Below are 23,457 nucleotides of genomic sequence, written 5' to 3' on the forward strand. Positions count from 1 at the left end.
TTTCAGCACCTTCGTGGATAACCTAAAGAGGACCACAGGATCACTCAAGTAACATAGGGTCACTGTTTGATGCTCAAATTCTTAAGTCTTACCGTGCTTTCACTGACTGGTGAAACTGTGAATGAAGTCTGAGATGGCAACCAGGCAAACTTCAGACAGACCTGTTTCTTATGGGGGTGTCCTGCTTGAGCCTGACTACAGCATTCTCCAAGCTAACAGCAACTCCTCCCTGGCCATCCAAGAGGTCTCCTTTACTCCACCGGTGCAGCACTCAGTGCACAAACCTACATGCACACGCTGAAGCTCCTTGACATTTTCCCTAGAGACACAAAGCCTCAGAGGGATCTTCTGGTTAGTCCTGTGCAACTAAAAAGAACCAGTCATCTGGCCTCCATGGTCTGCTTTCAATCTTGACAGCACCCAGTGAAGGAAAAATACATACTGATTTCCTGATTCCTACTCAAGTTACGTGTTGTTTTCAGGAGCACTGACAAGAGCTCTAAATAGGATGTTATGGGGACGGTGGGGGACACCTTGAACTACAAAGGCCTGCATTTCCCTTACCAGTCAGTCTTTACAAATACAGAAGCACAAAGCATGTTATCACAGTCGTTTTGACCTAAGAGTGATCTTTTGCAGCTGTATCCCAGTCCCACCAATTCCTAGGATGAGTCTGATCGAGCGCTGGAGAAGCCTCAAAGCACCAGGGAGTCTGAGAAGCCCTACAGCAGCCCATAGGTTCCTGCCAGGTTTACCTACACAAAACCGTCAGATGGCTAGTTTAAAGTTTTACAAGACAAAAAAAGTTTTATTGGGAATGACCTTGCCCCAACAAATAGAGTGGGTTGAACATGTCAACTTGGTCAGAGGGGCTGCCTTCGTATCGTGCCCTTATCGCTGTTAACAGCAATGCTCCAATGCCACAGAAGATGAGCATGACATTTCTGTTCTTATCCCCATTTTGATGCTGCACTCTCCATCATTCCAGCATAGATGGTTTGGCTTGTGCAACCAAAATGAGCCAAATCTGGGAGCTTCTGTTAATTTTTCTGCTAGGGTTTTCAGCCACCGTTCTTGGCATGATTCATGGGATGGCTGCAGAAGCAGCTACATCAGCCTAAGTGAGTGACTGGCACAGGGTCCAGAATTAGCAGCACTTCAACCAAGAACAAAACCACTGCCACACTGTCTTACAGCCTTAATGACAACAGGCAAAACTCCTGCGGCAGAGATTTGTAGCTCTGGCCCCCCAGGAATGACAGCTGTTGCTTCTGAGGTGCACCAGCATTTCCTACAAAAGCACAGCCTGAACTTCTAGGCTGCATAAAACATGGGATGCATTGCTGACCTTCAACTTCAGCCCTGCTTAGACAATAAACTAGGGGGAAAGCAGCCTCGTTTACAATGCCTTGAAGAGCTCTCAAGTGTGTTATGTTTCATTCAGATTCAGGCTCTGAGTCTGGAGGAGGAAAAGCAAGAGATCCTCCAAGTGTCACTTAGGCTAGGCGATAGCACGCAGTGCTAGGCTCTCTGTGATTAAATCCCATCACCACCCCTGCTTGTTATTCACATCAGCATAAAAGCTATTGAGGCACTGTCTGCACCAACGCATGGGGAACAAACAGCGCGTTGTTCTCTGGTTTGAACAACCAACCCACCTCTTTCACTTACAGCTGAAGCGAGCACAAACCTGGCGTATGCTAGTTGAGAGCTCCCAACACATGGGCCTGAAATAAAATGCTGGCCCGTGCTACCAATATAAGTCCCCTTGTGTAACTAAACCAAACTTAGGTAAGGGCGGGAGCCAGCACTCTGGAGGCAAAGCAGCTTTCAGGACTGATTTTAGATACTAGAGCAGAGTCCCTGAATTTTACTCTGCCTGTGATGGGAGTGCACACTGCTGTCAAGCGGTCATCAAAACCTGCACTGCAAACAAGCTAACGAGACATCTGTTTTACACTGGCTTTTTACTTGGTTTTAGCTTAAACATGGCAAATATGTTTCTGATCCATTTTATTGTGGGGCACTAGTTCTTTAAAATATTTCTATTATGTTCAGGTTTCTAAGCTTCTTTTATTTCCCCTAAGTATTTTTTTTTAAATCAGATTCCAGAAGTCTCCAGATTTCAGCAGCACATCCTCCCCCAGATACACACAGGCCATGCAGATACCATTCTTCGAGAAGTGCGAAGACCACCCCTGACCTGGGCATGCAGAACTTCTAATATAAAGGAGTTTGTTCCAGCTGTTATTTACCTGCCTCACAAGGAGCCTTTCCTGCCCTGCAGAACCTACATGGGATGCAAGGCTTGCGACAGCTACTTTCCATGCTATAGACACACCTAGCCACACCACTGCTTGGAATTGCGCATGTGTCCCTGTATACATCTCCACTTTATGTCCACTGACTGCTGCTCTTTGCAATCCCATTGAAGACATCTGGACCATTAAAAACCATAACAAGAAAGTCAGCCTGGACACAGATGGTACCCAGGTATCACGAATATGAACAGCAAAGGCATTTTTTCACAGAAATGACTCAACCTAACACACATGTTGGTGCTGGAAGCAGGGCACATCTCTCCACCTTCTATCAGTTTTCAGAGTAGCTGCATTTTATAATTCAGATGTCTCTGGTGGTAGACAAGTAATCTGCTGTTAGTTTTTAAAAATAAATTAATTGAAGGTCCCCAAGTATTCTTTGCATTGCATCTTTCATACATTCACGCTAACATAGGGGTTTTGTCTAATTTAGGAGGTTCTGCATGGCTTCAGAAAACAGAAAGTATCAGTGCCAAAGGAGCAGGTTAGGGACCGCACCTATGAGACAATACATGGTAAACCAGCCTAGGACTGCACTGAGGCTCCAATAACAAGAGGCTTACATGGTCCCGGGCATCGTTCAGCAGACAAGCAGTTGCAAAGAGGTGATCAAAACCAACCACTTCAAAAGGGCTGGAACAAAAAGTTTCCAATGAAAAGATGTGATGTGCTGAAGGCTGTGCAGGACAGATTCCCAAGCATTCAGCATTAATTTGTTGATGTGAGGAGGAGGAATAGAGGAAGGATGAAAGAGAAAAATACAACAGCCCTTTAATAATCCACCGCATTTTAAGTATGTGCGGCCATCTGTTGCTGTGAACTTCTATAACCCAGCTTTTCAAATGGAAATAGCCAGCCGATTTTCCCTGTGCAACCACTGAGTATTCAGCTAGAACCATGCAGTGAATTTACAGCAGCTACAAAAACAATAAACACGAAACTTCTCTATAGCCAGGGACAGCTCTTCTAAGTGTAATGCCTAGGGAAAACACTGCATGTTAAAATTCTGAATTCTTATCTTAAGAGATGTATTGGCTGAGAACTGGAACTGAAGCTAACACACGTTTCTACATACCAATTCAGTCACAGTTTAACTAAGAAACGGTGGTCCCCAGTAGGGAGGAAAAATCTTCCCCAGGGAGGAAGAGCATCTTTTATCACACTGATTAGTGCAGTGGGGGGGATGAACAAACAAGCTTATAACCTTCTGCATGCACCCCCCAGCTCCTGCAGGCTCCAAGCTGTTGATGCACAAGCCCTGGGTGCTTACAAGAGAATGAACAAGGGGGAGTAAATCCTAAGACAGTCTTAGCTGCTAGTCCAGCCCTGCTTCCCGGCTGGCACCAGCTCTCCTCTGCTGCTCGGGACAGCATGGAGGCTTCTTTAACCTGCTCAAGCCCAAGCACCAAGTGCAGCAGGCAGATAAGGAGCTGGGCTGAAAACATCAGCAGTGGTCAGGCTCCACGAGGAGAGCAGCACCTGCCCTGCTGCCTGCCTTGACTTTCCTTTCTTTCTTATAGTACTTTTTCAATTTTAATCAAATCCAACGCAGGCATGGGTCAGAGGGGGTGAAATGCCCCTTCTTCCATCCACGCATTTCCTAAAAGCCCAGGTTTAGGTATCTAAGTGCTTCCCAAGTTAGCCCAGTAAGGCCCAATCTAATGACATTCCTGTTTCTCTCCCAGAAAGCACTGTTTTGGGTAGGCAAGGTGGATATAAACTATTACCCTTTGAAAATTTTGAAGTGCACAAAACATCAGGAGATGCTAAAAGTAGGTTTGCTTGGTCTAATGCAGTTCAGTCCAGGGTGACTAGTTTACAGTTGTTTTTCCTGGCACTATCTGAGAAGTTTTTATTAGAATACAGAGCAGGACAACTGTTCTGGATCCCACTCTGCCCCATTTCTCCTAATATTCTCCTCAGCCTCTTTCAGCATCCGAACTATTCAGAGGTCCTGCTGAATAACAAAGTATGTCACTGAAACTGCACCAAACTGCATATACACAAGAAGGAAAAATTAAAGTAGCAAGAACAACCTTAAATCAAGCATCCCTACCTTACACATACCTAATTCTACAACTATAATCTTACACTGATGTGATTTTTTTTTTTGTTATATCCGACACTTGTCTCCTACATTGGGGTGTTTTGGGGTTTGTTTGATTTTTGTTTGGTTGGGTTTTTTTTGTTTGGTTTTTTTCCCCCCTTACAAAAAGATTAAAAGTTTTCAGTTTCCTATGTGGAATCATACTAACTACTGTCAAGCCTGGCCATCCCCCAGTTCAAGGGGATGTGGAAAAGATCTGGGTGAGGGCTGCCAAGTTGACCTGGGGTCTGGGGCACACGGCCTACAAGGAGGAGCGGAAAGAGCTGGGATTGTTCAGTCTGGCAAAAAGAGGTCTATGGGAAATCTAATAGCAGATTACATTTATTTGAGAGTAGTTACAAGGATTACAGAGCCACGCAGCAGGTCCAAACACCACAAGGGGTAATAGAAAGAAGCTGCACCATGGAAGGTTCATATCAGGAAATATCATAAAATCACTGGAAGGGTGCTACAGCCCTGGAGAAGGTCACGAGGGAGGTGGAAGATCTCCATCCTTGAAGCCTTTCAAGACTCAGGAACACAAAGTCACATCAAACCTAGTCCTAGTATTGGTTACAGGCCCATCTCAAGCTGAATGGGATTAGAGACCTCCAAAGGTCTCTCATAACCAAGGCTTTTATGATTCTAGTGCATTTGTGCCACATACTCTTCTCCTCTCTGTCCCTGGCCAGTACTGGCATCTCCCTCCATGGCACCAGTACATCCCTCCTTCCTACACGTGTCACTGCCCAGGCTCCATCCCACACACTTAACAGGGTCAGGTGCGCCACAAGCGGTTCAGAAATAAGCATATGCTGATTGGCTCTCTGGATACATCTGGACCAATCTTTAATTACCTTCCTGCAGCAAGGATATGAATTTAGTTCCCTCTCCTACTGACCCACTGACTTTTACAAAAATTCATAGAAACTTCAGGCCTTTGAATTCTCCACATCGCTCAAATTGGGCTGAAAATGACATCAGAAGTTAAGTAGTTAATCGTGGGAGACTGAAAGACAGATAGCACAGTTCCATAAACTTCACTTCCTTGGGAAATCAGGGTAAAAACAGGGCTGCAGTGGATGTCCAGGAATCATCCAATCCATCCCACAGCCCCAGAGGATCAACTGCAGATGCATCCTTCCTGACACATGACTACCTACCTTGTTCTTCAAGACAGCTTAAGCAATCCTCCTGGTCGAATTTTTTTTTTTGGAGCAGGAGACACTAGTAAAGTGTTGTACAAGGTCTAACATGACTCTTTCCAAGTGCAATTTAAGGCTCTTGTTTACTACAATCCAGAAAAGAGCTTATTCCTTTTCATCTTTGAAGCAGCCTTATGCATATTTGCAAACTGCTATGACAGCCCCTCCTTTAGGCCAAACAGCCACAAACATTGCAGTCTTCTGGAGACTGTTGGTTTTCGACTCACAATTGCTTTTGTTGATCTGTCAAGTGTCTCTGCTTGTCAAGTGTCTCTGCTTGTCCTGTGGTGTTGAAGTCCACTGCCCAGAAGTGTCGGAGTTTCAGGCTGGCATGCTGCATCAGCCACTCAATGCAGCAGGATGACACCACGTGCAGCCTCTCCTGTTGATACACCTTGGTGCATTTGTCTTTTTCCACAAGCATGATATTGCTGTTTCACATAATAGTTTGTGATTCCTGGACAAGTCCTTTTCTGAGAAGCCAATACCTCCTAATCTTCTGTTCTTCACCTGTTTTTATGCACTAACTTACTCCTCTTAAAAAAATTGGAACTGATATTGAACTGTTCAAATTTGTTAGGGCCATCTGGAATTCAATGCACTTTGCAGCCCTTCCAATTCAATGTCATCTGCAAATATAATGAACATATCCCCCCCTTCCTTCACCGGGGTTAGTCAATAAAGCCCAAATACCACTGGACCTTTGGCAATTTCTAGAGAATCATGCTCACTATGTATTCTACTTTGTTGATGAGACACCGGTTAGTAAATGCCAATTTTAACACAATAGGTTTGGGGAAATACAAGACTTGGTCCCTGTGCTCTCCCTGCTTCACCTGTGGCAGATTTTGACAGCAGAATCTGCCTGCTGGCTTCTGGCCCCAGGAAGGCTGGAGAACATAATTTTCTTAGCTTCTAGGCAAAGAAGTTTTGCTCAGCATGAAGGACAGACAAGGACAAAATGATTTGTAGCAGTAAGTGGAGAAGCATAGCTTTTCCTAGTGCCAAAGCCCCTCTCCCACAGTACTTATCTTCTGCATCAATGGGTGATATCAGCTGAAGCAGAGGACGTGTGAGACAACGCTGATTGCCCAAATCCAGGGAGAGGGGAAGGCTCCCTGCTTCCAGAAGATGAGGAACACTTCAAATACTGCCTCTCCTTTGCCTGCAGACGTGGTAATTCACCATCTCTGTTTGTTAAGTATGCTTATCACACTTACTCATTGGATTTACCCACATTGACTATTTGGGAGCTCCACATCCCTGGCTCACATTCAGCACACACAGGTTTCCAAAGCAAGGCTATCAAGTGCTACAGCATGTTTCCAAACAGGGATTTTTCAGAGACCATGGAACACTTTTGTGAAATAGCTAAAGATATCTACAATGCCAGAACCATCCTTGCCAAGCCCCTGTGCCAAACACTGGAGGTACGGGAACTCCTATAAATTTTGGAAGATGAGTATACCATGAACTGACTTTACATTCTCACCCAAGAGCAAAGCTAGCTTTCCTTAATTTTTCGAAATGAGCCTCTTGAGCAAAAAGGCAGCTTAAGACCGTCGCCAAGAATTCCTGAAGCTTGCAAAGCTAAAAGAATATGCAAAAAAATGGTGGAGGACTTAGTGGAAACTTAGTAACTTAGGCATTCCTATCAGCATCTGACATGACAGTATATAAAATCTTTTGAGTCGTCCCAGCTATTATGAGAAACCTTTCTTAAGCCTGAGCTACATATCCATTTTCAAAATGATCAGACTGTGAAAGAATCCCTTAGTAATTATTCTTCAGACATGGACAAAGGTAGGAAACATGAAAATACTTTCCTTGTCAGACAGCTCAATTCTACCTTTTGTTAGGTATGAAATCAAACTCTTCGGTTAATCACTCAAACCACCTGAAATTCTGGGTGCATTTGATGCATAGGGTGTATCGTGCTGATGGAAGTTCACAAGCTACAGACACACAGCCAGGCATACATCCACAGCAGCAGTCAGGTATACGCTGCATTAACAGCAGTTATCTCTTAGCAGACACTACCAGAACATTCTGCCTCTCCTCGACTTGTCTGTGTGGCTCCCATTTCACCAGTCAACACTAATCTGGTGTATTAGTAAAAGCTCAGTTTTCAGGAAAATCCATAAAAGCATCCACTTAAATAACAAATGGATTGGAAAACATGCCTGGGATTTCTACCTTAGCACTCACTCGGGGCAGCAGGAGGGCAAAGCAGCAGGGTAGTGAGAACGGAGAGAACAGAAGAGCCAGCCCTGAAGCTTGTGCTCCAAAACATGGAGCTCGGATGCATTGCTGTTGGCTTGAGCCACCCCTTCCAGCTCAAAAAACACTAACCCAGTCCCCTTGTGTCTACCAGCCTGAAAGCTTCAATTGCAATCTTGTCAGATTTAGGGATTTCAGGGATTAGGTAAAGAGACTACCAAGAAAAACTCTGGGCTTAGGAAGCGCCTTTTAGCCCTCCAGCTCAGCACCAACAGAAGCTCCCCAAAACAGTTTTTGCAGCTGAAAACAGATCTTAACTATCTGAAATCAAAATCTTGATTTCCTACCTATGCCACGTATGCTGGCCTTTGTCTTGACCCAGGGCAGGAGCACACTGCAACTGCCAGGAAAGTCCCAAATTTTGGTCAGAGGAAATCAGAGATGTCTTTCAACAGCAGGTTATTCCAAATATATCAGCTCCAACTGCCTCTCTGTAAGAGCAGGCTCAATTACAGGCCATGAAATTATTTGCAACAAGGTGCATGTTCACAGTGCTTCTTCAGAGAGCTCAGTTTTGGTTAATTAAAACTAGCTTTCAACCTGCAGCAGGGACAGCCGCTGGAACTATGACCAGGAGCCAACCCTCCAAAACCTCAAAGTGTGGTGCTCAGTCCAGGGCCTCAGACAGGAGCTAGGAAGATGCAGTAGCTTTCTCCAGAATGCAACACATTTGCAGCACCCACCTGAAATCTCACTTTAAAAACATTTTAAAGGTGCCAGTCAAGGCTCCCTGTGCCTCCAGAGTTGCACTGCCATTCCAATCTTGTATTTCCATACAAACTTCTGGAGCCATACCACCACCCTCAGTTCTTCAGCAGAGCAGGTCTAGCAAATGCAGCTGCAGCAGTTTAAGTTGTTACTCCCATCCACTCACCCCACAACTGGTTGTGGTGAGCTCCCACATATGTCACAGCAGCGACAGAACAAGACAAGTGCTTGCACCCTGCTCAAGGGTTGCCCCAGCTCAAGCCCTACTCCAGGATCAGCTGAACTTCAAACACAGCTTTGCCCAGAAGCGCAAGCTCCTGCTCCACGGTGACCACCTCCAACTAAGGGAAGGAGAGGAGAGCTGTTGTATTTAGAACAGGCCAGGTTTGCAGAGATGACCTCTCAAGGCCTGTAGAGCTGCAGTAAGCAGTTACTCTCTCTTCCTCCCACAGTCTTGTAGGAAAATCAAGTTTTCTACCACGTTCACTGGTGGAAATACAAGAAGGCAGCAAGGTGTTATCAGTCCTCCTGCATTCTCAATGCAATGGAGCCCATTTACAAGCCCAAGTGAAACACTGGATGCAAATGAGCTAGGATAGTCAAGCACAATCAATCCTTCCAGTGGGTAAGGGTGGTTTCTTGCAGATCACAGCTCTTTCCACTGCAGAATTAACATACATCCTCACTTGCTGAACCTTGGTCCTAAGCAAACAACCATGTAAGCAGCATGTCTTCCCACTGAAAATATACCTCCACTAAGGTATTGGAAAAACAACACATCTAAGCCACAGGTAGAAAGCAAAGGATTAAACCATCCAAAGGTAAATGAGGAAACTGCCTAGTTTATTTTTAGGGAACTATAAAGGAGTCAAAGACACCAATGGTAGCTGATAGTTCAAATCCTTTCTGTTAATAATTTATATTCTGTACAGAGGCAGCTTAGTTTTTTTTCTACCCTACCAATGTCCCTGTAACCCTACATCCCTAATTCTGCAGAAATATTATTCTGCCATTAACAGGATTTTATAGGGCCCAGAGATGCAGAAATGAAAGTATAATACATCAAATCATAACATTGTTGCAAGTCCTCTTCCCTCAGATGTGGCTCCTGCCTTCCTCGTTCCTTAAAATAATTGCATGCCATATGCTGTGCACCACTTTCCCAAACCCAGTCATTCACCCAAAAATCTTAACCAAAATGCTCAGCTGCTGCCCTTCACCCTGCCTTGAACCCACAGGTGCTACTGGTATAGAGAGCAGCCCTAGGTACAAGGTGCTGTGAATGAAATGACTGGGAAAAAGCACATTCTTCTTCCCCATGGAGATTCATGCCCTGCTTGCTTTGTTTCCAGGCTCTTTGAGGCTTAGACAGAGTTTCCACCCTGGGCTCCTCCACATGACACACTGGAATAAATCTGAGCATCACAATATAAACGAGCCACCAGTGAAGCATGTAGCATCTCCACCCCATTGTTTCAGCGATGCTTTCAGCCACAGAAACCACAAATCCAAACGAAGGGAAAGCCCAGTAACTCACCTGTCATAAGCTACTGACTAAAAAAATTCACTGACCTGATGACATGCATGATTCTGTGAAATATAAACTCTTAATGAGGTGTTACAGACTGTAGCTGTATGTAAAGGACAAAGGTATGCAGGGAAAGATCACCCCTCTCCTCCTTGCTTACCCTGCCCTAGGATTTGGTGTCATCTTTACAGCTGAACTGCAACGTAAGCTGAAGTACATAGTAAAAAGGCAAAAGGAACAATTTTGAGAAAGGTTCTTAAGACACACCAATTCCATCAGAGGAAACAACCTTCAAAAAACCTCAAGAAGCAGCCAAAGCAAAGGAGAATTGATTTTTAAATGCATACATTGGTTTCAAATCCCTTTTGCTGGAAATTGTGTTTCTTTACCTGTAAATAAAGTGTTTTCCAATACAGCATGCTAAAGTTTTTGAGGACCATGGTCACCGATATCTGCAGAAGGTTGGAGAATTTTCGAGGTTTTTAACTGAGTTTGTCGTGTTTCGAGAGCCTAAGACGTCCACTCCTGCAGCATGAGAGATCTGGACAAACACTTCAGCTCTCAGATACATATGGAGCAACACAAATCCACCCATACTCACACCCACTAAGCAGGTGCATTAAAAGAAAAAACAAAAGCTAAGAGAAGTACATTTATATGGCTGGCCTTGGTGTTTTGTGCCAGGCCAGGAGAAGTACACTTTCATCCTGGTCAAGTGTTTCAGCTCTTCAAAGCAGAGCATAGTGCCCTTTTCAACAGAGAGCCATCTGACTGCATCTTGCCAACACTCATATTGCTCTACTTAAAAATCACCGCATTCTTACAGCTGTATGAAATGCAAAAGCACATTCCTCTGTAAATTGATTTTTTTTTTCTTTTTCCAGTCAGGGGGCTCAGCTATTTATATAAAAAACAATTATTCCTTACATGGAAAAAACCCTCTAATTTTTATGAGAAAATGCACGCATTTCTCTAATGAAAGGACTATTGTAAAACACTTCTACTGTCTAATGTGGATCTCAGGAAAAAAAACATACCAGCTGCTATAAGAAAAGCCTCTCTCTTCCCCTGAGAAGGCTAAAACATGGGCCAGTAGACTTGTATGATCATGCAAATGGGTACTGCAAATATGGTTTAATACCTTGCTTTCAATCGCCCTGTGCCCATTTTCCTTGATATTTCCTCTCAACAGTTTGGGACACTCAAAATCCAGGGAGGAGACTGAAGAGTGGCCACCCTGCTGGTCTGAAATCTGCTCTCCCGTCTGGCAGGAAGATCAGAGGCCAAGGTGATGTCCCTGCCTTGCAAAAGCCTCTAATGATCTAAAGACCAACTGGCATAGCCAGGAAGGGCAGCACCATCGACCAGTGCAACTTGCCAGGGTCCCCACGCATCCAGACCCTCCCAGGCACTGAGCCAACGGAGAACTTCCAGAAGAACAAGGCAGCTTTACAAGGAGCACCTCTGAGCAAAGGGCAGCACAGAATACCATGCAAAAGTAAACCTTCAGTAAATGGGAGGCAGACACTAGCTTTCCTGGCCTCTTGTGGATACACGACTATCTTCTGTATTCTAAAAATAAAGGACTAATGGGAACATTAGAGGGCAGTGGTGCTTCTCTGTTCCTGGTATTCTTTTTTAAATCTGCTTCGAATGTTTTCCAGAAGACATACTCCAGTCCAAATTCAGGGAAGCCTGGCTGCCTCACTGCCCATCTTAAACAGAAGATGTACTAGGAAGAAATCGCCAGAGGAAGAGTTTTCCCCCTTTCAAGGCAGTTGCTACCCTGTAACCAATTTCATTAGCATGTAGCATATTACACATAGCTATGGTTATGAACTGCAGGAAAAAACCTGGATGAATTTCTGGGACAAGCAAAGCATCAAATAGGGAAAAAAATTAATACATTATGAAACACTGGATTTTTTTTCTAAATTGTTTTTTTCCTAAAGTGGTTATACTTTCTGTCATCAAAACAACAAAAGACAGTTTGGGGTTTTTTGGTTTGTTGTGGGTTTTTTTGTTCGTTTGTTTTAATTACAAAGGCATATGTAATTATGACCAGAAGTGCAAGCAGGCAGGAGCCATTCCGGGACTGGCACCCAGACAGTCAAGGATCATACCTGCTGCAGCATCAGTGCAAAACTTAATGCTCTTGAAAAAGCTGCATCCAATATTTGAGAATGTTTGTCCTAGACTGACTGACCTCTCCTGCAAAGCGATAGGGATTGTGGAGAAATGTTTTCCATGATATGCAAATAATTTTTTTTTAACCTCCTACAGGAAATTAGTTTTTACACTAAAATACAAGTACACAAAATAGAAAGTTGGGCTTCCCACCCCCTCCCGTGGATCTCTGCCACTACACTCTTCCACCTGCAACTTTTAGGGGAAGGAGGTTACCAAGAATAACTACTGTTTCTTTTTATTGCTTGCGTCTTTTTTAGAAAAAGTTTGTCATTTGATAGAAAATCTGACCACAGTCCTCATAATACAATCACCTATCAGTCCCTTTGAGAGGGATGGGCAATTCAGTAACCAATTCCCAACCAAGTCAGAAGAAGCCTGTGTTCAAGCTCTACCCCATTCTCAGAAAGTTGAATAAATGTAGGAAGTTAATATTAAAAGTTGACACGACTGTCATCCGTCTCCTCCATTACATGTCACAAGGGATTTGAGAAGTTACAAGTCTTCTGCAGTCTTTTAACCAGCCTCCACAACAAGGACAATTACAAGAATACTTTGGGAACACTCTGCAGATGTACCGACATACTTGGGGTACGAACTCATCCTGTAAGCATGCATCAGCTGGTTTGGAATTGCTTTTTGTATTTTTATCTGGCTGGCTGTCAGGCAGCATCTAACACACAGGCACACGGTTTGTTTGCTAATGCACTGCCAGCACTCTTCATCTTTGCTGCTTCTGGTATCACCTGCAGGCAGGGAAAACTGTGTGGGGAGAAAGTGAGTAATTTCTTTACTTATGTGGACTGAGTTAGTTATTATGGGAGCACCACGCATCTACTAGGCTAACCTGTTTTTCATGTAATTAAGGGCATTTTTCCAGCCCAAATCTATCCACAGCAGTATCTGCAGAGTTCACTCAATACCTGCATTTAACTTGGCGCTCTCAACTCCAAGCTAAGGCAGATGATCACCGAGATGCTGAATGCTCAAGAAGAGAAAACAAGAATTGCTATGCACATATAACTGCACGTTAAGCCTCTCCATTGGTTCTGCTCTGAAGCCATTTGAACTGCAAATCTCTTTACCAATAAAATTTTTAGTATTTGCTTCTTGGTTGCTTTTGACCAAGATTTGGAGAAGTTGCTGCTATGCAGGAGGGCAGGACTGCCATCCAGAGGGACCTCAACTAGCTGAAGAAACGCGATGGGATCTAACTGCATCTGTCAGTGCTGTCAGGGCAGTTACAGAGAGGATGACACCACACCAGATGTCTTGGATCTGCTCAGTGAAAAGGCAAGCAGTGACCATCAAGCTGCAACCAGGTAAATTCTGTCTGGATGTAAAGAAAAAACACAGTTCCCATGAGATTGAGGCAGCCCCAGGACAGGGCCCAGAAAGGTGGTGATGTCTCCATCCTCGTAAACTTTCAAGGCCTGTGTGAACAAGGCGCTAAGCAACCTCATCTAGCATTAAATTTAGCTGTGCTCTGAAGAGGGGTTTGGACCAGAGACTTCCTGAGGTCACTTTGGCCTAAACCTTCCTATAATTTTAAGTTCAGTGGTATGCACTGCAACACTGTACTGCAGGAAGCCAGACCAACTGTTTGTTGATGCTGTCTCAACTGGAGCTTGCCAGTTTGTTGCAAAACAAGCAGAACCAATTCATTAATGCCATCAATTTCCTCATAAAGTTAGCAGAAATAATGGCATCTAGATTTAGAAACGGGTGCTCTATTTCACTTGACATAACTTCAAAAGGTGTCATCACTACAAAAATACTATAAAATTGTTACTTACGTTACTTTTATGAGCATCTTAAGTTATTTTTCCACATTACAACTACCTGAAGCCCACGTACGTGAACAAGTCTCCAGTCTTGTTGGTTATCCTAGGAATCCCTTTCAGCATTACAATCTTTACTAACAAGCAGCCACAGACCAGGTGAACCTGGTTGCAAAGGAGCCTAGGTAGAAAGTGTAGGTAACCCAAATAAAGAAGTGGAGAAGAAGAAATCTGGGTGGACATGGCCAAGGAAACAAGCTATACAAAAAATGTGCAGCAGATATCTGCATGTGTGATAACAGAGCAAGAATGTATGTGTCAAGTCAGGAGAAAAGGATGCTGCAAATATTCAAACTTAAAATGAGAGCCTGTTTAGACAGAAAGAAAGGGCCAGTTTTTAAATTAAGAAAAAGCAAGCCTTAAAAATTAGACTTTGGTGAAGACCCACAAGAATCCTCAGTTTGAAGGGGATATATTTCTAAACATGCCTTCACGTGAAAGGGACTCATGTTTCTGAAGCTACAGAAGGGTAGCTTCTTCCCACATGAAGTCAGTGGGGAAAGGCACCACTCGCTCATGGGATCAGAAAGAACCGCTTAAACACTTACACGTGGGGCTTTAGCAGTCACCCCTAAAATTGCTGTCACCCTTGCACATCTGACAGGAGAAGCAACAGGGAAGACAGCATCTTGGGATGTTGTTGGGAGTGCAAAGTAAGTAAGCAGAACTCTAAATAGCAACACTAACTAGCAAGGGAAGCTGTTAAAGAATGAAGCCATCGTATTAGAGGCACCATGGAGCAAGGCAGCCAGGCAGGACGACTACATAGGTTCTGCATTCGTGCTTCAAATCCAAATGAGTTGCCAAACAGAGAAGGGCAGAGTCACAAGCAGAATGCAATTCACACCACACTTTTTTATAGATGTATAATGTCAAAACAGACAAAAAACAAGAAAAACACTCTGCAGGAGAAGGGAAATTTAAAACTAATATTATCATCTGCAAAATGCACTTTTTATTACTACTTAGTCTGTATATATTGCCTGCTTTTTCACTGCCTGCAGGGGAACTCCAGCACCAGGTCATAACCAAAGAGTTCAAGAACATTTCTATTTAACAGGAAATGTTTACCCTCCTCACTTTTTACATGTCTAGCCTTCCCAAAGGCGTATTATACAGCAAGTAAAATTAGCCTGTGGGAGTTGATAAGCCTTGGGATTGATTTCCAATTCTCAGACTCAGTTGAAATAACGCTGCTGCCAAACCACAAGCTAAAACCACACGAGGCATGCAGTACCTGCTCCACTGATGTCCAATGGGACTGCTGAACACCCCCAGCACATAGGCAGGTGCCCCAAATGCTGCATGCACAACCTTGGAGCTCTCTCTGCTCTGCAGGCTGCCTATTACTCAGCTTGATAATTCTTGGGAGCGAATGAAGCCCCCAGCTGAGGGATGAAATGAAAGGAGGAAAGACTAGCACTTCTAACAGGACTGAAGGTTACTGGATCAAAGATCTAGCCAGTCCAGTATGGTGTCTCCACATCAGCTGACAGAAGATACAGAGGGAGAATCCAAGAAAACAATCCCTATGTTGCAATTAATAGTCCACCCCTCTACTCCCAAGCCTGAAAAATGCACGGCTTAGGGACCTCTTTATTCATAATTAGGACTTCCTAATACCATTCTCCCCATTGATTTATCTTCCATGAATTCACCCAGTTGCTCTTTTAACTCAGGCAAACTTCTAAGGTCCACAGCCCTCATTTTCACCATCTGAAGAACTCTATCATCAGCAACCACACAGCTTCATTAGTGAACTTTGTCCTGATCACTTCTGGGCAAAAAGGAACAGATCCTTCAAATGTCACTGTTTTCTCCTTCCCCATGGAACTGACCACATATTTCAACTTTGTGCTTACCTTCAGCAAATTGCTGATCCATGCAAAGGCTGCTATCGCATTACAGCTGCAAAGCTCTTTCAAGAACCTTTGGTGAGGAATTTTATTGAACGCCACTGGAAAAATCTAAGCAAGCCACACAGAACCAGGTCATCTCGCCACATGCCTGCTATGCCCCTTACAGAGCTCCTACAGACTTGCAATGCCCAGCTTCCTTCATATACCAAACGTCCCTCCTTATATCACATTTAGCAATGTATCCAACAGCACCATTATTCAGAACAAGCTTTTTGGTTTTAAACTGCTCAAGAGATGTTCCCACACCGGCACCCACCAACCTCACCATGGGGAACACACCACAAAAAGCTGACTCTGTTTTATGAACGGGAGATCAGAGCACAAGGGGAAATTATTTGCCCAGATCAGATATCAAAACCAGAACAATCTCTAGCTCAGTTTCCCAATTTATCCACAACATACATTATCTTCCTCTTCTTCCAGCAAGTTTCCCAGGCGTGTAAAGCAACATAAGAGTATCAGTATTCAAGAGAAGGACAAGCTTTGAAATAAAACCAGAGCAAGCCTGTCTTAGCAAGATTACAATGGTCTGATGTTCATTTCTGCACTTTCAAATTCAAAGGAAACTGAACGGAATTCCAGCTTTATTCCTCAGACAATTTTTTAAGCTACAAAGAGATCCCCAGAAATCAGTTTTATCCCCAAGATATCAATTAAAATATTACCAAATTTTATTTTGGTGAGTTCTGACAAAACAAGCGAAAGAGAATGACTTTGTAGCAGGCTACATCAAATGCAGTCTCAATAGCCCACATAACCTTTACTCAGACCTGCTCAGGAAAAAGCATGCCAAGTTACAAAGCCGACTTTTCTTCATCCCTCACCCTACCCATTACTCCAAGCAATTCAGAAAGTACAGAAGGAGATACAAGAGATAATTGGAACCATGATGTCAGCAGTACCTGAATAACCTATTATGGGAGACCTCTCCTATTGATCTGCTAATAGCCTCTTCAAACAGACCTCTCACTCCAGGAACAGACAAGCGGTGCTAAGAGGGTCCCAGTCAGAAAGCAATTACATTGGCTGGACATGAGCTCACTTGTTTTTCAAGATGGAGCTACTTCTCAGATCAGCTTGCATCTTGGCTTTTATATCTCTCAATACAGCTTTGTTTGCTCTGACCAGATTTTGAGGTCAGACCTTTCAAAAAGTGGGACTCGGCACTGATCCTCAGCAAACTCATGGCACTGCTGCTTTGTGATGTGGCACGGCAATACAGTTCAGAAGACAGCTCCCTCCTTCCCTCCTGAAACCTGCCTCAGCTGCAGCTCAAGCTGTCAGCTCTGGGCACGTTACTTCGCAGGCTTCTTTTAACATTGCCTCCTCCATTTCACATCTTCAAAGTTCACATTACAGAGGAGAAAAGCAGTTGTTCCCCTGAAATCTCTGCTTCTGCATCTATCGGGAGATAGACAGTTCTGCAACGTAGTCCAGTATTCTGTCCATTCCTGTCTCAAACAAACCAGGACTTATGGCTCCTGGCATTTCCATTAGTCTGACAAATTTACCAACAGCCTCATTTCTGACACCTACCCACTTCTTCCAGTGTAACAGAAAAAGAGCAATTTTCTCTGAAAATCAAAATTAGAAGCATTTAGAAGTCCAGAAGATGGCTTTAAGGAAGCTGGCAAGGTTGTGGGCAACCAGCCAGACACCTCTAAACCTCTGGCTCACTTTGCTTCCACCTAGAATTCACTCACAAAGTGGGCAGCCTGTTACTGCATCTCCTGCCAATACCTGGCTACAGTACCACCTGCAATTTAGGGGTATAGGCTTAATTACACTGGTAAATTAAATCATCCGTTTTCCCTGGCTCTGGAAGAACAGAAAGCATTTGGTCAAAACATACAGGGTATTGGCTGACACATATTTGCTTTCCAAGCAGTGAAGCATTTACAGCTTTCCAAAACAACCACTCATAAAACACACTATCTGTAACAGCCTCCTAAAGTGGGATAACAAGTAAAACGCTTCAGGCTTGTGCACTGGCACTTGCAAAATAGAGTCTAATGCTTTCTCTGTGGCACATGTGCTACCTTTGTGTACACAACCTACAAGCATCCAGTGGCCCTAGGCACAATGAGGGCACAAAATTTCTCAGAATAATTCAGTTCTGGCACAAGGACCAGAGGACAACAAATTAAATACCCCAGGGAATGCTCAGAACAGCTGCTCTCTATTCACCCTCACTATTCCACCTATGGCTGTACTGAGTTTGGTCAGAGGTCCCCCTCAAGCACTTTTTTGAGGAAGGGCTCTAGTCTGTTCACTTGTTCTTCAAATGGAAGCCAGCCTATACCTTTGATTACTCACGCTACCCTTCTTCATATGCTTTTCAGTTCTGTAATTTTTTTTCCAGGGTGGAACAGAACTGCACTCAACATTCAAGTGCAGGTGGATGATGGGCATGGCACAGCAAGGATGTCGGCAACAGTAACACTAATTCCTAATATCAAATGGCTTTTGGATCATGAGTATCAAGATGTTTAGAAGCGTTTAACTTCAGATTTTTTCTTCTGATGGGCAAGAAGCACCTCCAGGGCCTGCCACCATTTACAGAAAATTCAAACTGCTCATCCTCCCATGGGATCAGTTCAAGTTTGTCCACACTGAACATCAGCCAATTTATCACATGGTCTCTCACTATTTGTATGTATATACACTCTACATCATGCCTCAGCTTTGTTTTTGACCTCAACAGCTCAGTATCATCAGCATAATTTATTGGGTGTCAAACCTGTATCCCACCACTTGCTTCTAAGTCTCCAGAATTACCACATTTCACAGTAACTGGCAGAACCTGTCCTGGAGAGCATGCTAAACTCAATTAAAAAAAGAATCTGCAAAAAGTTAAAAATAGCAAGTGACAAAATTGAATCACAGTCACTAAATTCAATGTCACTAAATACAAGCTCATGCGCTGAGGGGTGGAGACACTAGAAGGAATGGACCACATTACATAGATACCATGACATCCCCAAATCATCCATTAACACCCAGGAAACCTCTGGAGTGACAGCAGACCACTCATCATCAGCAAAATGCTCAGAAACAAATATAGTATCAGAAACCCTACAGGAAAAAGTAGTGAACAACCAGAGGCGCATTTCTATGCCATGACACAAAGCCACAGTCCCCATGTATCACCCCACCTAAAGATTACGAGTAGCCTAGAGAAGGGTAAGAGCAAAAATCAGATCTATGGAATGTATTCCATAGGAGGTACTAAACACAATTGGCTCTTCAGCCTCAAAAAAAGAAGGAATCTAAAGAAGTATAAAGATAACTGTCAGGTGGACATGGAAAAGTTACTCACTAGTTTCTCAAGTAAAGGGGATTAAAGGCAATGCACATAGAAAAATATCAGTTAAATAAGCAGAGGTAAATAAAAACTAAGAGAAGGGAACAGCTCTTCCATGTGTGTTTTAAGTAAACTATGGAACTCATTAACACAACATGTTAGACAGATTAAGAATAAAAGCGGGTCCCCAAAGGGAAAGAGCAAATTCAGAGTCAATGGTCTCGCTGACCTTCTGGCACCTCAAGGCATGGGGCTGACACAGAACTAGGAAATCACCAAAAAAAAGGGAGAACTTTCACCAAAAAGACCCTACCACACTGCTCTTCAAAACAAATGAACTAGAAGGAGAGGAGAAAAATGAATGGCCAAGATGAACACAATGAAGTGAGCTCAAAAGGACCAAACCTGAGTTTGGCCAAGGAATCTCAAAAGCTCTAAAATCTGCTGTCTAGAGGCCAACATCCAGGCTGAGCCAAGCCAACACCTACCAACTGCTTGAATGGGAAACTACAAGGAGGTGCACACACCTGAAATGAGTTCTGCTACACAACAGACAGAGTGAGCCGGCCTGTTCACATGAGAAAAATTTAACGTATCTAATACTACTGGTTCTAAGGTAAACTAGGTATCTAGGACTTTGCCTTTCAGCGTGACCCTGCAGATGTTACATGCGGCCAGTAATTAGTGTTTCTGGATTAGAATAACCCAACTGCATTCTTAAAACTATGCAACTAGTTAACAAACCGCACTAACACAGCAAATTAACAAAAGAAGCAATGGCTGCCAAACATAGCTGAAGCTTGGAGTTCAAGGAAGCAGCTGATAAATACTTCTGGCAAGAACATAATCAAGTACTGCAGTTTCCAAAGGAAGTCCAGAAAGTGTCAAATTTGGGGGTTTATGACTCCTCGCTTTTGTCTCCTCCCTCTGCCAACAGGGACTTTCTGAGGAGCACTTATGGGGAGAATTAATAAGATTAATGAAGGTGTCAAATCTGGGCTCTCCTTGGTGGCCTCCTGTGCAAATGCCAATATCCCTCAGCTCTGTTGAACTTGGATATTCCAATTATTTACACAAGCTGGCCTGACACCTTTGAAGTATAAAAGACTTATTGACACCTCTGAAAACCTTCAGAGAGTGATTTTTACTTTTTTTTTCTAAACACAATCCTAAAGCAGCTTAATATGCTTAAAAACTTAACATGCTAGACTCCTTCAATCCACCATTAAAATGCCAACATAACTGTCACACCTGAAAAATACAAGAACAATCATTCATTTATTCTGGGGCTTTTGACAGTTATTTGACTGCCATTTCCGAATAATAAACTTAGCCACTCATTAACACCGTCCCAGGGGGCTTCACCTCACAAGGTCATGGCATTCAGGAATCTCTTACACAAGAGAGTCTCTCTCTCAGGAGTCTCTTATAAAAGAGAGGAAGAAGTTATAGAAGTTTCAATTTTTTAATATTCCCAGTGAGGGATATAGGCAGAAATGCCTATATCTCACAAATTCAGATACCCCCACTTTCCGTAAGTGTGATCCTTCAGAAAGTTATGCCTACACTTGGCACTTGTGCTGGCTGAAGAGCTGGCTGGTAATCGAGGTGTCCCACCTTGATCAGGAGCAAGTTAGCAGGAGCTGGGTCAGCCTGACACCCGGCCATTCTGCAGAGTGATGGGACTCTGGGAGGGTAGGGGTCCCCACCTTCTGCCTAAAATCCAACCCTCAAGGTTCTTCTCTCTATAGCTATCTAAGAAAATTATCCTTGAACCCTCAATTTTGTTACATACTAAGCTCAAGAGAATGCAGATAAATTTCAGAAATGCTCATGTCTCCACATCTAAGAAGCAAGTGCCCCTTTGTCTCCCATAACTTATCTTCCGGCAAAGGTATTTTTCAGGCAACACTTGGATTTGTATCAGAAATCAGACTGGGCATGTGCACACTACATTTCTAACACCCACCCTGGCACAAGTTTCAACAGTGAAACAGTCAAACAGCAGCTTACCATGGCTGAAGTCTCCCCAGGCAGAAACCCACAAGCATCCCAGTTCTGTTCTACAGGAAGAGATCGCTCCTTTCTGTACATATGCATTTTTAAAGCTCACTATGCTGCACTGTAAGCAGTTTTGGAAAGCAGACAGAACACAGGAAAGCATTTTAAAAGCTAAAATCACGCATATTTTTAATGCCTGGTAACATTACTACCCTGCACACGACAGCCAGCTTCTGGTCATCACAAAGTCCCACCTGCAGAAAGCTTCTTGTTTGAGTTCCCCTCACCATAACCCCTGCCACACTCACCTCGCCCGAGTAACTGTATTTTCCTTTCAGGATCTGCCGATATAAGCGGGTGCGGTTGTCATCTTCGAAGGGCATAGTGCCACTCAGGAGAATGTACGAGATCACACCCAGTGCCCACATGTCCACAGAGTTCGTGTATGGCTTCCTGACCAGGATCTCAGGAGCAATGTACTCTGGGGTCCCACAGGTGGTTTTCATCAGGCAGTCATCTCCCTTCTTCCGAGCACTTGCCAGTCCAAAGTCCGTAATCATGATTTTGGAGTCTGTTCCTGGATGGTAGTAGAGCAAATTCTCTGGTTTTAAGTCCCGGTGTGTGATACCCAATGTATGCAAGTACTTCACACCGTCTAATACCATCTGCAGCACACGCGTAGCATCCCTCTCGGTGAAGGAACCTTTAGCGATGATCCGATCAAACAGCTCTCCTCCAGTTGCCAATTCCATCACCATGTACACACGGTCCTGGGTCTCAAACACCTCAATCAGCTGGATGATATTGGTGTGCCGAACCCGCCTTAGCACACTAAGCTCCGACTCGCACACTTCCCGCCCCTCCCGGTATTTGGTCTCTATCATCTTGATTGCATACGGCTGCTTCGTAGCCTTGTGTTCCACCCGTACAACGCGACTAAAACTCCCTCTCCCGATCAGGGCTTTAATGTCATACTTGGCCGTCACTCTGGGGTCAAACTTGGCACGGTATTTAGCCACTTTGTTCTTGCGGGGTTCAGGCTGGTCCACATGGGCAGGCAGGTGGTTCCCAGGATATGGGTTAACATGACGCAGAGGTGAGGGAGAAATGGCTTTGATGAGGGTCCCACAGTCATCTTTGATGAAATGTTTGTATATATCATTGTGGCCTGTGTAAGGTTCAACTTTTTTAACCAGGTCTAGCTGAACATCTTTGGGGGGCTCGGGAAGCACTTTGCTTGTCCCACAGCCCATCACTGATTTGTGTTAATTCCCTATCAAGGCATTTTCCCAGGGCAACATCAGCAGCAACCACACTGGGGGCAATTCCCACATTTGAACCTTCAGAAGAGAATGAGAAGAAACAGATAAATAGGAATTAAGGGAGTAAAGTTTCAAATGGGGAGGGGAGGAATGCTAGTGGCTCCCATCTCAACAGAGCCATGCTACCACAGAGTTACAGCTTTTCACTGTATGATACTACAGAGCACACGCTGCGCTTTGCTGCTTTCATCAGCAAGCCAGTGAAGATAGCGCCTATGAACATCCAGTCGTAGTCAGAACAGATGTCAGCAGAAACTACATGGTACTTCTTTTTATTACGCAATTTAATGCTCCCAGCTGAGAGCTGAATCAGAGTCGCAAAACAGTTGTGGCTGGAAAAGACTTCTGGATCTTTTTGTCCAGCCCTAATTGCTTAATAAAAATCAAATTAAGGAAAAGAGTCGAGCATTTTCCTTAATTTTGTTTAATCTGCTCAACTTCATGAGACATCACCCACTCCAAATCTTACACTTTGGAAATTTCTCACTAGAAACTCCACGAAGTGTCTCACCTACTTGTTCACTCAACATCAATCCCTTCCTAGGATTTTTCTTTATATTTAAACTGGTACTGATGTCTTAAACATCTCACTACTTTGCTCCTGGGTATCAATGAAACTGTGCAGAAACAGGGATTATGGAGACAGAGGCACACCAATTTTAAGATGCATTTTACCATTCCCTGCAAAAAGGCAGCCCTTATTTAACCAGAGCAACTTTTAGCTGGCAATTCCCTCATCCTCCAAACCCTACGAC

At 43.8% G+C, this 23,457-nt stretch overlaps 1 protein-coding gene across 1 annotated transcript in view; it reads right to left on the bottom strand.

Annotated features, from left to right (window-relative positions):
• Nucleotides 1–23,457, bottom strand: part of PSKH1 (protein serine kinase H1) — a 31,788-nt gene that overhangs the window by 5,944 nt on the left and 2,387 nt on the right. The window contains exon 3 of the mRNA XM_075101903.1: nt 21,689–22,720. Coding sequence (XP_074958004.1) covers nt 21,689–22,633 — 945 coding nt within the window. The 5' untranslated portion in view covers nt 22,634–22,720. The remainder of the gene's footprint in view (nt 1–21,688; nt 22,721–23,457) is intronic.

Source organism: Phalacrocorax aristotelis, chromosome 8 (genome assembly GCF_949628215.1).
Source record: "Phalacrocorax aristotelis chromosome 8, bGulAri2.1, whole genome shotgun sequence".
NCBI lineage: Eukaryota > Metazoa > Chordata > Aves > Suliformes > Phalacrocoracidae > Phalacrocorax > Phalacrocorax aristotelis.